This window comes from Martes martes (assembly GCF_963455335.1).
Source record: "Martes martes genome assembly, chromosome: 5".
NCBI lineage: Eukaryota > Metazoa > Chordata > Mammalia > Carnivora > Mustelidae > Martes > Martes martes.
Window position 1 is genome coordinate 19,775,788 of NC_137892.1, and position 15,376 is coordinate 19,791,163.

At 56.1% G+C, this 15,376-nt stretch overlaps 1 protein-coding gene across 1 annotated transcript; it reads left to right on the forward strand.

The window, feature by feature from the left end:
* Window positions 1-2,235: 2,235 nt before the first annotated feature.
* On the forward strand, window positions 2,236-14,635 carry GRM6 (glutamate metabotropic receptor 6; the record flags this gene model as incomplete). Its single annotated transcript, XM_080803780.1, has 10 exons — window positions 2,236-2,763; window positions 5,080-5,296; window positions 5,539-5,674; window positions 6,338-6,492; window positions 7,575-7,715; window positions 7,820-8,024; window positions 9,508-9,649; window positions 9,761-10,384; window positions 13,189-13,500; window positions 14,438-14,635. 10 exons carry the CDS (start codon window positions 2,236-2,238, stop codon window positions 14,633-14,635), a joined length of 2,658 nt encoding a protein of 885 aa, XP_080659906.1.
* Window positions 14,636-15,376: the final 741 nt, after the last annotated feature.

A 15,376-nucleotide genomic window follows, 5' to 3' on the forward strand; every position in this document is an offset into this window, starting at 1 on the left:
CCAGCTGAGGTCATCCATCCATGGCTTTAAACACCACACCCTTGCTGATGCCATCCCAGCCTTATCTCCCACCCTGGCCTCTTCCCTTAATTCCAGACTCATGGATCCAACCAACTGAATGAGATTCTTCGCTTTCCTGTGTCCCAAACTGAACTCTTGATTTCTGCCCTCCACGGACCTGCTCTGCCCTGGTCCTGGTCCCGACGTTCTCAAGGCATGCCCCACCCCCCGCCAGGTGCTCCAGCCATGACCCCTTCCTCTTCCTCGCCCTCAGAGCCAGTCCTTCCCCACGCCTGGGGCCCACCCACTTCCCTTCCTTCCACCTCCAGCAGCCTGGCCACAGACCCTCTCGCCTCCCTCTGCACCATTCTGAGGGCTCTGCCCCAGTGGCTGATGGTCTGTCTTGCATTCAGGGGCCAGTGGGATTCTGGAACATGCTTTGTGACATCGGCGGTGGCCTCATCTGATCCATTCTGAGCAGGGGAGGGCTGCGAGGGGCTGTATGAGCCCAGCCCATCCACCTACAACACCCAGTTTGTATGGACCTTCGTAATGTCAAGCTTGGGGCCAGCTAAGTGCTCCGTTCTTCCCAAGGTGTAAAATGGGTAAAGGCAGAGCTGGGTCCCGTCCTTCTGGCTCCCACCCTCCACCAGGGAGAGGTGCATAGACAGCTCTGGGAGCATGTGGTGGGGGAAGAGAGAAGGGTGACATGGCTTCTGTTCATTCCCTCTGCCAGCTTTGCCCAAATCCCTGCAGCCATCCTAATCCACCCTGTCTAATGGAGCCCAAGCTGGCTCAAGCCCCCGTGGGATGAGCCTGCAAATCCCTGGGGCTGGGAGCTCACCACCTGTCCCCAGGGTGCCCTTTGCTCTCTCCCTCTCTTTGCATCAGAGAGCCAAATCCGGGGCCTCGGACAGGAATGATGGTAAAAGCATACTGTGGCTAAGCCCCCTCACCATAGCCCTCAATGATGAGATGGGGAAATGTAAGTTCCGAGCCTCCCACTGTGGGAGTCACTGCTTCAGACCCCAGAGCCCAGGAAGGCTTTCTCCATGACCAGAAGGACAATTCTTTAGCGTTCCGTCATCAGATGCGAGAGTCTGGGGCATCTCGCATCAGATGCGAGAAACTGTGGAGTGAGCTGGCCCTATCCCTCCCACCTTCTCCACCAAAGGCAGTGTGGACGGCTGGTTTCATACGAGTCTGAGCGCCAATCCCGAGGCTAATCCGTGCCAACTATGTGGCCTCAGATGAGACTCTTCATTCCTTGAGGTCTCTATTTTCCCATCTGCAAAACGGGGCTCACGGTAAATGTCTCCTTGCTGCAGGGTTGTTGTGTGTGTATTAAGCAGAGTCCTTAGTAAGGTTAAAGGTCTGCTTGCTGGTGCTTCCTTCCTGGCCAGCCCTGTTCTCCTTCCTGCTGTTCAGGTGTACCTGGCTCAGTCAGTCTGAGCGCCTTTCTCCCTCCATTCGGGTTTTGCAGGGACAAAGTTGGGGAGTGCCTTGGGCAGCTGGAACCAAGGCCCAGGTGGCTAGGAAAGAGAGGAAGAGGGGGACAAAGAAGGAGAAATTGATGGAGACAGAGAGAGAAGAGAGAGATGGGCAGGGGGTAGAGACAGAGATAAACAAACAGAGAGACAGAGGACTGTGTGTGTGTGTGTGTGTGTGTTTTGTGTATGTGTATGTGTGTCAGAAACAGCCAGAGAGAGTTGGGGTCAGACACACATCCAGAGGGAGGAAAGAAACAGCCCCAGGGAGTAGGGCTCCCTCCTCTCCTAAGAGGGAGGGAAAGGAGGTGTAGAGCGCCCCTTCTGCGCACACCCCTCAGGGTGGCCTCCCATCCCCTCCCCAGAATCCCTAAATCCTCTCTGGGCCCTGCACATCTGTCACAGCCCTGTCCTGACCAACAGCGACAGCGGCTGGCGCAGGTGAGTGTGGCTAGGGAGTGCGTTTGGTTGTGCGCTGAGGACCACGGGCCCGGGGCTGTCGGGGACAGGCAGGCTGGCGAGCTGGAGACCGCGGTCGGGCAGGGGGACCTGAGTGAGAAGATCCCGAGGGTGTGAGAGCGCGGTGGAGGCCTGGGAGCGCAGGGCGAATTGCTATCCCTCCTCTTCCCCGGCGGGCTCCGCCGACGTTCATTGCGCGCCTCCCCTCTCCCCAGGACCCGGGGCTCCTGCCAGGCGCTCAAAGCCTTCCCGCGTTCTGTTCCCTCCCGGCCCTGGAGCGGGACAGCGGATGGCCCGACCCGGGAGCGCCCGAGAGCCGCGGCTTTGGGCGCGGCTGCTGCCGCCGCTGCCGATGCTGATGCTGATGCTGATACTGGCGCAGGCGGGCGCGGCGGGCGCGGCGGGCTCGGTGCGCCTGGCGGGCGGCCTCACGCTGGGCGGCCTGTTCCCGGTGCACGCGCGGGGTGCGGCAGGCCGGGCGTGCGGGCAGCTGAAGAAGGAGCAGGGCGTGCACCGGCTGGAGGCCATGCTGTACGCGCTGGACCGCGTGAACGCCGACCCCGAGCTCCTGCCCGGCGTGCGCCTGGGTGCGCGGCTGCTCGACACCTGCTCGCGGGACACGTACGCGCTGGAGCAGGCGCTGAGCTTCGTGCAGGCGCTGATCCGCCGCCGTGGCGACGGCGACGAGGGGGCCGTGCGCTGCCCGGGGGGCGTTCCCCCACTGCGCACCGCGCCCCCGGAGCGCGTCGTGGCTGTTGTCGGCGCCTCGGCCAGCTCCGTCTCCATCATGGTCGCCAACGTGCTGCGCCTGTTTGCGGTGAGGGCACTCTCTTTCCGTCCTCATCCCGTCCTCGCCCTCCGGGTGGCTGATGTCTAATCTTCCGGCAGAAATCCTCAAATTCGCAAACCCCGTGCCTTGCACCAGATGTAAGCCCGAGCCACATCAACCCAACCGGTCCACCCTTCCTTGTCTGCTCTGGGGCCCTGCTAGAGCTGCCGTGTGCACACACGGCCATTTGTGAGAATCAAGGAAACCTACCTTCTGGAGGGTCAAGGTGGGCCTCCTCCCAGAGGTGGTTGCAGCCTTGGACTGGGGACACGATTGACTAGAACAGGGCAGCGGCTAAGTTAGCCTTACTTGGTCACTAGCTTGGGTGTCCTTGTTTGGGGCACACTCACTGCACCCTGCTGTGTGGTGGTCTCACCCCAGGCCCTGGGGAGTGCTCAAATGAGTGCAAATTTTTCCTGGGACCAGGACCATCCTTCTGGTGGGGCAACTAGGACATACCCCTGACTGCTGGGGTAATGGGGAGAGGGTAATTCCCTCATCTTTAGGGAACCATCTTAAATGCAGGGCAGACCCTTCCTTGCATCCTGGGGGGCAGTGACTGGGGGAGGGGAATAGGAATCAGGGATTGGGGGGCCTTTGGCATTAGAGTTTGGGGGTTTTCTGCAGTAGTCATTCACTGGGGTTCGATTGAAGAAGGGGGCATCTCTGTGCTTCGTCTTTCTGAGCCAAGAGGAAGGCTTTGCTTCCATCTGGCTAGGGGAAGGGACTTGTGTTTCTTGAGAGTTTCTCCCATTCTCCCAGGCATGGCCTGTTTCTACCATGCTGGGTAGGGGTTTTATCTGGGCCCCCCTCCATCATCTGCATCCATATAATTCCCCCCACCCTGATTCCCCCTGGACAGGAGCTTGTCGTACAGACACACCTTCTAGCTGGGACAGGGAGAGTTTATGGGGAGGGGGGAGGTGTAGGGGGGCACAGGGAAGAGTCTCCATCTCACCTGCCTGCCCATGTCTGTCTGCATTTGTACCTCTGTCCCCTGTCTTGCCTGGAGCTCTAGTTTCTGTCCTTTTCCCTATGTCTGCCTCTCTAGGCTGAGTGCAGAGATCTCAAACTCGGGGGTCTTCGGGGGCCAGGTTTGGGGTGTAGATGAGTGAAGCAGGACCCCACAAGTCCAGGGCCCACTGCTGCCAGCTCTTTGGTGGTGCCCCACTCCCACGTTTTAGACCCTGGCTACCAATTCAAAAATTAAACAAATGAAGACATTGGTGCAGGAAAGGCAGCCAGGGGCCAGATTTTCGGTTCCTGGCCCAGGAGCAGAGCCGAGGGTTTCCAAGTTCACCTCCGTAAGTGTGTGCATCACTGTGATCGCAGGTATTTTAGATGAACTTCCTGGAGGAGGTTCAACATGTACAGGAAGGTGGTTCTGAAGATCAGACTTTAGCATCCAGAGTGCCCAGAGTAGCTACAGCATCCATTAACCACGCTGGGCCTTTCTCTGACCTTCCCTCCTTCTTTGTGGTTCTTCTTATTTCTCTCTCCCTCTTGCTCTTCCCGTCATGTCTCCACACTCCACACTTTCTTTCTACCTTGCTTCAGACATCCCTGTTTCCCCTAGACCAGCTCAGCCCACTCCTTCCAGAACCTTCCCTCGCTTCTGCTCTTCACGCCAGCTCCCACCTCACCCCTCTGCTCTGCTAGCCTCCCTCTCCCTGACTTCCTCAGCCTTCTGCTACCACTCTCCACAATCCTTTCACACTTGCTCTTCCCCTCCCCCATTCTCCAGGATCAGCTCAGCCCATAATCCCAGCTGTCAATCACTCTTAGGCACACAGATAAACCCAGTTGCCAGCAGGCCCCTCCATTAGGCCAGAAAGAGCTTTGAATCAAGTAACCCCATCCCAGCTCCTCTGCCTGCTCTGACCCTGCCTGGGTCTGCTGCTCCCCTACACAGACTTGTCCCTTTGTGTGAATTAGGAAAACATGTTGTCTCCTGGGGCTGACAAGGAGTTCCATGCCCCCTTGCCAATGCAGCCTTTGCCCAGCAGCTGGATGGGCTGCAGGCTGGACTTGGTGCATGGGCTGCCTCCGCTTCCCCTTTGCCTGGACACAGTCGCCACCACTGTGTACGGTGTGCCCTGCCCTCTCCCTAGACCCCTGTACCTCCCATATTCCATCGGACCACATCTCAAATACAGAGCGCTCCCCATGCCCTTGGGGCTCTCCATGTGGCTCTCCCACATTGGCCCCTGGCGCCCTTATCCCAGACTTCCGTGCCCCAACCTGTGTCCTGGATCCCTGCAGCCCTCCCTCCATCCGTAGCCCAGGTGTCCTTCCCCATTCCAGATACCCCAGATCAGCTACGCCTCCACAGCCCCTGAGCTCAGCGACTCCACACGCTACGACTTCTTCTCCCGAGTTGTGCCACCAGACTCCTACCAGGCCCAGGCCATGGTGGACATCGTGAGGGCACTGGGATGGAACTACGTGTCCACGCTGGCCTCCGAGGGCAACTATGGCGAGAGCGGGGTTGAGGCCTTTGTGCAGATCTCCCGGGAGGCTGGTGAGCTGGGAGCGGGGGTCCAAGGCATCAAGGAGCCTACACAAGGGTGAGCCAGGGGCCATCGGACAAGGCCAAAGCCATGAGATGGGACACTGGGTCCATGGTGGGAAACCTGGATGGTGCCCCTGTGGGCAGGCGCCCCTTTGGAGCATTCAGTCCCCATCACAGTCTTGCACTATGGTGGCCCAGGTGGGTGGGTACTTGGGTCAAACAAGAGGTGACTCAGGCATCCCCCCACCCAGGGGGTGTCTGCATTGCCCAGTCCATCAAGATTCCCAGGGAACCGAAGCCAGGAGAATTCAACAAGGTGATCAAGAGACTCATGGAGACTCCCAACGCCCGGGGCATCATCATCTTTGCCAACGAGGACGACATCAGGTGGGATAGCCGGCACATTCCATCACCGTGGTTATCAGAGACTCTCCTTGAAGGCCCTGCCCCCTCTTCTTACACATCCCCCAGCCATGCACATCCTCCCTTCCTCCTCCTCCCTCTTCTTGATGCCCCCCCCCCCGCAACCCTCCTGCCCTTACACAAATTCCCATCTGTCTGTCTGGCGCACCCAGAAATGAACCAGGCCGGGTGTGGGTGGAGATACTCCAGGACTAGCCAAGGGAAACACAGAGGAATACCTGTCCGTTCTTATCATTCACAGTGGGGAGAGACCCATGGGCAGATCTGAGTGCCGAAAACGAGCTGTCAGGGAAGGAGACCTGGGGTAGTGCAGGGGGCCATGGACCCTGGCCTGAGGCCTGTGTGGCTCCAAGCCAGCAGGAGGCTTGGCAAGAGAAGGGAGGCCCTTCTTCCAGGCATCGAAGTGGGCTGCAAGTTCACAGAACAGGAGGGCAGCCTGGGGCCAGAGCCTGGCTAGAAACTTTACTACCTACGAACCCTGAAGCAAGTGTCCAAAACCCCTTTCCCACCACTTTTACTGCTTAATGAGGGTCTGGTGAGTGGTTTGGAATGGGATAGAAGGAGAGGGAAAAACGAAGTAGAAGGGGGATCTCAGGTCCTCGCTCACCCCGACCCTGTTCCTACCAGGAGGGTCCTAGAGGCTGCACGCCAGGCCAACCTGACAGGTCACTTCTTATGGGTCGGCTCAGACAGCTGGGGAGCCAAGACCTCTCCCATCCTGAACCTGGAGGACGTGGCTGTGGGGGCCATCACCATCCTCCCCAAAAGAGCTTCCATAGATGGTGAGTGCTGGGATGCCCTCTCCCACAACGTCCCAGGCCCCTGCTTGTCCTCCCCACGCCCCCCTCTTGGGGGCACTCGTTTTCCCCATCTGTAAAATTGTGTAGCCTGCTCCATGTCCCTTCCAGGATTCCCAAATTCTAGGATTCTAAAATTCTGTGAGTGCATCCCAGCAAGCAGTGTTTGAGTTGGCAAAGGAGGAAAAGCCCACCCCCCCTTCACAGGGTCAAGAATTAGTTGCGCCTTTTCTCTTTTTGTTTTAATTCAATGCCTATCTTCCTGGTATTTCTGGTTCTGCACGAGACACATTAATTTGAGGGTGGAGGGAGAGAGAGCAAAACCGAGCATGGGAACATATTGTCCCATTGATCAAATGATGAAACCTGCCTCCCCTCCCTCCCTCCACCATCCTACCTGTGAGTATCTGGAAGAACCCAGCAGAGAGGTTCACTTTACAAAAGGATTGGCCGTTTTCCCAAAGCCTGAACTGAAGATGCCTCGACAAGATCCTTCAGGTTATTTTAATGAAGCACAGAACCTTGTAAAGCCTGAGAACCTGACTTTCCGGGGCTCCCAGCCTCCCACCTACCCTCATGCTCTTTCTTTCCCTTAGAGTGCACTTGGTTGCATTTGGCAAATTAGAATGAGAGTGGTTTTAGCAATAAAGGCATGTCCTCGCCAGATAAGATGTCTGAAAACAGGCCACTTCAGGTTGGGGACAGTGAGTTAATGATGTTCTCAAAGCCCTGAGCTCTGTCCCCACTTCTGTTCCACCATTCTCCATGGTTGCTCTGTGCCTTTGTGACTCAGGTGTCTTATTCACAAAGTGGCTGCTGGAGCTCCATCCATTACATCTTCACCGCAGCATCCCAACCAGGAAAGAAGGAGCAGCATAAAAGTCTTCGAGGTGGCGAGGCTCTGAGTTTACAACAGGATGCACAGTCTACCCTGAAGCCCCCAGAGGGCTTTGAAATCACGGGCCAGAAGCTGGCCGTGTGGCCAGTCCTAGCTGCACAGTGAGCAAGTGGTGGAGGGACACAGAGGAATCATTCAGATGGTTGCCGCCCTCTCTCCTCCCTCTCAGGATTTGACCAGTACTTCATGACCCGCTCCCTGGAGAACAACCGTCGCAACATCTGGTTTGCCGAGTTCTGGGAGGAGAATTTTAACTGCAAACTGACCAGCTCAGGTGCCCAGTCAGATGACACCATCCGCAAATGCACAGGTGAGAGCTGCCCGGGGTGGCACGGGAGGTCGGGGAGAAGGTGGGAGGCCGGGCGGGGCACCCAGGTGGGCCGGGCACACTTCCTCTGGGCATCCCTAGGACAGGCGAGGAACGCATCGGCCGGGACTCGACCTACGAGCAGGAGGGGAAGGTGCAGTTTGTGATCGACGCGGTGTACGCCATTGCCCACGCCCTCCACAGCATGCACCAGGCGCTCTGCCCCGGGCTCACTGGCCTGTGCCCAGCCATGGAGACCACTGACGGACGGATGCTGCTGCAGTATATTCGAGCCGTCCGCTTCAACGGTGAGTGGGATCCAGATCCCCTCCCACGGGAAGGGACGTCCCTGGCATGGATTTCTCTGCTGGACCTGGGGCGACTCGGGATCAAAGGGATGGGAGAGGCAGAATGGTATCCTGTCCCCTGGTAGCAGCAGAGGGCCTGGCACGTGGGCAGGGCTCAGAATAAGGTCTGGAAAAGGCCCAGGAGGACTCAAGCCACACTCCCGGTTTGTGCGGAAAGATACACTTCCTGTTCAGTGACTATCCTTTATATAAATTAAAAACTGTTCTCCCACCAAATACGGAGCACCTTCTGCCTGCCAAGCTGTCTGTTAAATAGCACAGCTTAACATCACCCCAGACCAGCTCCACGAACTGGCCGAACAAGCCTCTGAAAGAAACAAGGCTGATTGTTTTTTGTACAGGTCTGGACCCACAGCCTGGCCTGGCCAGCTAAGCTCTCTCTTTTTCTTTATAAACTGTGATGACATACATGTAGGCTCATATTTGCCATATTCACCATTTTTTTTAAAGATTTTATTTGTCAGAGAGAATGAGAGAGAGAGAGAGAGCGCGTGCGCAAGCAGGAGGTGCAGCAGGCAGAGGGAGAAGCAGGCTCCCCACCGAGCAAGGAGTAGATGTGGGACTCCTGGGACCGTGACCTGAGTCCAAGGCAGACGCTTAACCGACTGAGCAACCCAGGCGCCCCCATCTTCACCAATTTTAAGTGTACAATTTAGTCATGTGCCCTGTTGTGCAACTATTCTCCAGAACTTGTTTTATCTTCCAAGACTGAAATTCTGTCTCCATTAAACACTAACTCCCCATCCCCCCTCCTGCAAGCTTCTGGCAACTTCCATCCTACTTTCGGTCCCTGTGATTTTGCCTGCTCTATGTACCTGCTGTGAGAGGGATCAGGCACTGTTTGTCCTTTTGTGACCGGCTCGTTTCCCTCAGTATAACGTCCTCAACCGTTCACCCACGTTGTGGCCGGTGTTAGAACGTCTTTTCCTTTTTAAGGCTGAAAAATCGCCTTGCATGAATAGGGGAACATTTTGTTTATCCATTCAGCCCCCGGTGGGTCCACCTTTTGGCCACTACGAATGATGCTGCCGTGAACGTGGGTGACCCATCTTTGAGGCTCTGAGCTGAGTCCCTTCTTGCGGACACACGCCTGGAAGTAGGCTTGCTGGGCCAGGTGGTAATCCTACATCCAGTTTTTGGAGGACCCGCTACACTGTTTTCCACAGTGACGGCACCATTTTGCAACCCCACCAGCAATGCATCGGGGTCCCACTGTCCCCACGTGCTCCCGAGACTTGTTACTTCCGGGGGGGGGGGGAGAATAACCGCGGCCCTCTCCAGTGGGTGGGGGGAGGTGGTGTCCCCTTTGACTCCGAGCGTCTTTGCGCAAGTGCCTCCCGCCTCCCTGCATCCTGGGCCGCCCCGGGGGGCCTCTCCGGGAGGGACTGGAGGACCAGCTGAGGGTTCCCGGCTCTGGCTCCAGGCAGCGCCGGGACCCCCGTGATGTTCAACGAGAACGGGGACGCGCCGGGGCGCTACGACATCTTCCAGTACCAGGCGGCCAACGGCAGCGCGGGCAGCGGCGGCTACCAGGCGGTGGGCCAGTGGGCAGAGAACCTCAGGCTGGACGTGAGTGGGCGCAGACCCGCTGAGCCCGGGGTGGCGGGGGCGGCGGGGCGCACGGGCCCCCCAGCCCACCCGGGGCGGACGTCCCAGGCCCGCGCGTCTCCTGTGCCGCAGGTGGAAGCCCTGCAGTGGTCGGGGGAGACCCGCGAGGTGCCCTCATCCCTGTGCAGCCTCCCCTGCGGGCCGGGGGAGCGCAAGAAGATGGTGAAGGGCGTGCCCTGCTGCTGGCACTGCGAGCCCTGCGACGGCTACCGCTTCCAGGTGGACGAGTTCACGTGCGAGGCCTGCCCCGGGGACATGCGGCCCACGCGCAACCACACGGGCTGCCGCCCCACGCCCGTCGTGCGCCTCACCTGGTCCTCGCCCTGGGCCGCGCCGCCCCTCCTGCTGGCCGTGCTGGGCAGCATGGCCACCACCACCGTCGTGGCCACCTTCGTGCGCCACAACAACACGCCCATCGTCCGCGCCTCGGGCCGCGAGCTCAGCTACGTGCTGCTCACCGGCATCTTCCTCATCTACGCCATCACCTTCCTCATGGTGGCCGAGCCCGGGGCGGCCGTGTGCGCCGCCCGCCGGCTCTTCCTCGGCCTGGGCACCACGCTCAGCTACTCGGCCCTGCTCACCAAGACCAACCGCATCTACCGCATCTTCGAGCAGGGGAAGCGCTCCGTCACGCCCCCGCCCTTCATCAGCCCCACCTCGCAGCTCGCCATCACCTTCAGCCTCACCTCCGTGCAGGTGGGCCGCGGGCTCCTGGGGCCACGCGAGGGGGAAAAGGGGGAAGGGACCGCGGCTGGGCTGGCGGGTTGTCCTCCACTCGGAAAATCAGATAAGTGCTCTTCTCTTTTGGCTCCCATGTGTTTTTTTTGTTTTTTTTTTTTTAAAAAGGCTGCAGGAGCCACTGCCCCACTGTTCTCCTATAAACAGAGCTCCTCCCCCCAGCCCCATCCTGCTCCATCCTCTAGGGAACAGGGTCAGTAAGCTGGGGAGTGCCAGCATCCAGCACTGTTTCTGTAAAAAAACAATGAGATTATTTCCCTACACGGAACACGCTTTCCACAGTTTGGCTCCCACGTAAAAATAAGGCAAAGCCATCTGGTAATTTTTCTCACGCAGAAAAAGAATCTGTTTCTGTAAAGGGAGATCCTGCTGCCGGGTCACTGGGCTAACCTGGATGAGAGGCATGGGCTCCGGCAACCTTACTGTGCAGTGGGGCATCCTGCTCCACAAATGGCCAGGATTTCGTGACGTCTACGCAGCAAAAAGCAGAGTGCCTTCAGGGGGTTCTCTGTGGTAGTATTACGGCGTTGGAAATTATTCTCATGATCTGGAAAGCGCTGCATGTTTTCTGGGCAAAGGGTACCACTCAGGGACAGGTGTGGGTGACACTGTGGCATTGTAGAGCCAGGCCAGTTCTCAGGCCTATGTGGAGGGCCTGTGCTCAGCCTGCTTTGGAGAGGGCACGCTCTGCACTCCAGGCAAGCCCTTCCCCCTGCCTAGCTCTGTGTATGCCTCTTTCATTCCCATCTGCAAGCCTTAGGCCATGCAATTCTCCGTAACTGAAAGGTGTTGCCATCTTCCCGCAGATAGCAGGGTCTGAGCTATCCCTGTGAGAGCCAGAAGGCCAATGTCCAGCGCATCCTGACCTCTTACCTCCCTGCTTCCCTGCCCGAAACCCCTGTGATGCCCCTTTGCCCCCAGGCCAGAGGTATTTAGACGACAATCAGTACTTCCTGGCTCATCTCTGGACTCCCCACATTATACCCTCCCTTCCGGAAATCCTGAACCCCTGCAAAGAGGCATACCTGTAGTGTTACTGGTGGACATGAAATGGCATCTCGTTTTAATTTGCATCTACTTAATTACTAGTGCAGCTGGCCTTTGAGGTTTCCTCTTCTGTGATGTGCCTGTTCCTGTGCTTTGCTCATTTTCTATTATTTTGTAGGAGTTGTTTTTTTTTTCTTTGTTTGTTTTCTTTCCAGGTACTGATGCTAATTCCTTTTCAATTACAGGGGTTGTGAAATTGGTGGGGTCCCTTTTGCTTGCTATTCCTGTATATCTCAGGCCTTGGATGAGAGTTCCTCATAGGCAACTTTTTTTCCTACCTAGAAGCTTGTTCTAAGAGGAGCCTCCAGACGGCTCTCCTGGATGGTGGGTGGGATGTTATTAGTCCCTTGTCCGTGGAGCTGCTGCCTCTAGAAGGATCACAAAAAGGTTCTCCTTTCTGGTGAACAAATTATTAAAAAGCATGCCCTCCTCCGGGATCACATAGCCCTGCTCTAGGTACATAGCATGGCACTGAAGTGTTAGCTCGATTTCAGCCCTACATGCCCCCCCCACACACATACCAGTCTTGTACAGTGAACAACCAGCACAAACGAACGGGGCAACCCTTCCAGGGTCCTGCCTTCATTGCAGGTGTCTTAATTCCTGCTCCCTAGCTTCCTTTGGCTCAAGGTCATGTCTTCTGTCACTGTGAGGGAACTGCTACTCCATCTCCTCCCTATTAGTGCTTGCTTTTGACTTATTTTTTAAGATTTTATTTATTTATTTATTTATTTTTCAGAGAGAGAGAGAGAGAGCGCACAAGCCGGGGGAGCAGCAGGCAGAGAGAGAGGGAGAAGCAGGCGCCCCACTGAGCAAAGAGCCCAATGCAGGGTTCAATCCCAGGACCGCTGGGATCATGACCTGACTAAAAGGCAGATGCTTAACTGACTGAGCCACCCAGGCATCTCTGTGTTTGATTTTTTTTTTTTGCAGTAATTTTTTAAAAATATATTCAGTTAGCCACCATATAGTACATCATTAGTGTTTGATGTACTGTCCATGATTCGTTAGTTGTGTACAACATCCAGTGCCTGAGTTTGATTTTGATAACCTCCAGGGCCACCCGGCATCAGCCCACATCCTTTCTACTCTGTTTAGTGCCTCATTTTGCGCTTCACTCTGCATACCCACAGGATTTCATTACACTATATTCAGAAGTTCTCTGGATCTGGAGAAGGAAGGGGTCCTCAGAAACTAGGTTTGCCATGAAGGAACTAGGTTTGCCATGGTGCTAGATGGGATCAAGCAAGTGTTTTCACATCTACAGAATGGAGATGATACTGCCTAACCCCGGGCGGCCAGTGATGGGGGGTTGTGAGGAAAGAGAATCTCTGCCGAGTCTAGCCCTTAATCAGTGGGGCAGACACTGGCTCCTTCCCCAAGCTGGCTCAGAGGGACTATGTGTAGGCCGCCTCTGCCTGTAGTCGCTGTATCTTGCAGGACTTGGTGATGGTTGGGATACAGGAAGAGGACATCCAGGGCCCATTACCCAGCCAGCTCTCACATTGCCAGCACGTATCTTCACAGCAGCCCCTTCTGTCCACCGGCCTTTGCGTAGGCAATCCCCTCCTGGATGGTCCTCCCCTCTCCATGGGGACTCTCGGGCCTGAGCATCCCACTAAGTAGGCCAGGAGCCTCAAGGTGACCCTAACCTGCCAGAGACATTGGTGGGTGGCCAGGCTGCATGTGTCCCTGACCCGTGTTGGCTCCCACAGGTGGTGGGAGTGATGGCGTGGCTGGGGGCCCAGCCCCCACACAGCGTGATTGACTATGAAGAACAACGGACAGTGGACCCAGAGCAGGCCAGAGGGGTGCTCAAGTGCGACATGTCAGACCTGTCCCTCATCGGCTGCCTGGGCTACAGCCTCCTGCTCATGGTCACGTGCACTGTGTACGCCATCAAAGCCCGCAGCGTGCCTGAGACCTTCAACGAGGCCAAGCCCATTGGTTTCACCATGTACACCACCTGCATCATCTGGCTGGCTTTTGTGCCTATCTTCTTTGGCACCGCCCAGTCAGCTGAAAAGGTAATCTGGGGTCCCCCGTCAGTTCCACTGCCTCCTTTGTTTCCTGCCTGTCCATGGAAGGGTTCAGTGGTCCCAAGCGCTGGGCCACACGCTTGTTGGTTAATTCATTCACGTACTTAAAAACGCATTCACTCATTTGTCAGTCTCCCTTTGCTGCTTCAGTCAGCCCAATTTTCCTTTGTTCATTCATGTGTTCATCCATGCTTCCAACCATCCATTAACTTGTGTTGTTGTTTTTTTTTTTTTAAGATTTATTTATTTATTTTAGAGAGAGAATATGTCTGTGAGCAGGGGGAAGGGGCAGAGGGAGCCAGTGGGGGAGAATCTCAAGCAGATTCCAGGCTGAGTGCAGAGCCCAACATCGGGTTCAATCCCATGACCCGAGATCATGACCTGAGCTGAAACCAAGAGTCAGATGCTAACCCGAATAAGCCACTCAGGCGCCTCTCCATTAATTTACTTTCATTCAGTTACTTCTTTAGATACTTTGTAGCCATCAGTCCATTAATTTGTCAGTCCATTTTCTTGCTCATTATTCAGTGATTTCCTTGTGTGTATAGTAGAACATGTTTATTCACCGCTGTCCTTCATGTTTACCCACTTGCTCTTTCATTCAAAGTGTTCATTCGTGTGTGCATTTGAAAACATTCATCTATTCATTAACATGCTCTAGTGCTTTCTAGGCATACGGACCCTTTCCCCAGATGTCACTCACTGTGAATGAGCCCTTCCCTTGGTCACTTGTCCACTTGGTCCTGTGTTATTCATTCTCCTTCCTGCCTATGTCAGGCCACACCATGACCATCACTTCTTCATGCCACAGGGCCTTTGCTTAAATGGTTGCCCTTTCCATCCACCATGAACACAGACTCATGTGGGGGTGGGGGTGGGAAAGAACAACGCTGAGTCCCACCCGGTCCCTTCCTCCATGGCTCAGATCTACATCCAAACCACCACGCTGACTGTGTCCTTGAGCCTGAGTGCGTCGGTGTCCCTTGGCATGCTGTATGTGCCCAAAACCTACGTCATCCTGTTCCACCCGGAGCAGAACGTGCAGAAGCGGAAGCGGAGCCTCAAGGCGACCTCAACAGTGGCAGCCCCACCCAAGGGCGAGGACACAGAGGCCCCCAAGTAGTGAGTGGGGGAGGAGTGGGAGCGGTTGTTCCCTCCCTTCTGTTATTTTCTTTCTCTTGCTTCACGGTGGAAGCTGTGACAAGTCCAGGTCTGCAGTGAACAGTCAGAAGCAGGGGGTCCTCGAAGCCCATGCCCACCAGGATGGGGCTGGCCTCCAGAAAGACCTGGACCCACATACCACACTTCATCCCTGCTTTTCCGTGCCTCTTGGCATCATACGTACTTGCTGCAGACCAGACTTTCTACTCATGGTGGGAAACAGCTACCAAGAGAATCCTACTCTAGGGAGGGACTGAACCTACACTTCCTGGGCTGAGTTCAGAGAGGTGATGAAGCCCCTGGGCTTGGCCCAACGTGAGTGAGAGTTCTACCCAAACAGCCATCAGAATGTGCGGACTGTGCAACATTCAAGAATGTGTAGATCTCACTCTGGAAATGCGCGGCTGGCTTTGAGAAGGGAACTTTTACCCAAGAGACCTGGGGTTCTGTCTTCTGGACTGAGTAACTCAGGCTTGGCTCTGAGGGATCGAACCTTGGGTGAGAGAGCTCTGTGAGTAGGAATGGACCTGGGACAGGACGTGGGAGCCAGCAGAGGAACTGGGACATACCCTATGGGGTTATTTATGTTGAGGTCTTTTTCTTGGGACCTTCACATGCCCCTGGGATCTGGGGCATGTCAACATGTAGACTATAGTTTTTTGCCTTTCCCTGCGCATACTCCCTTAAACGACCCCAAACATTT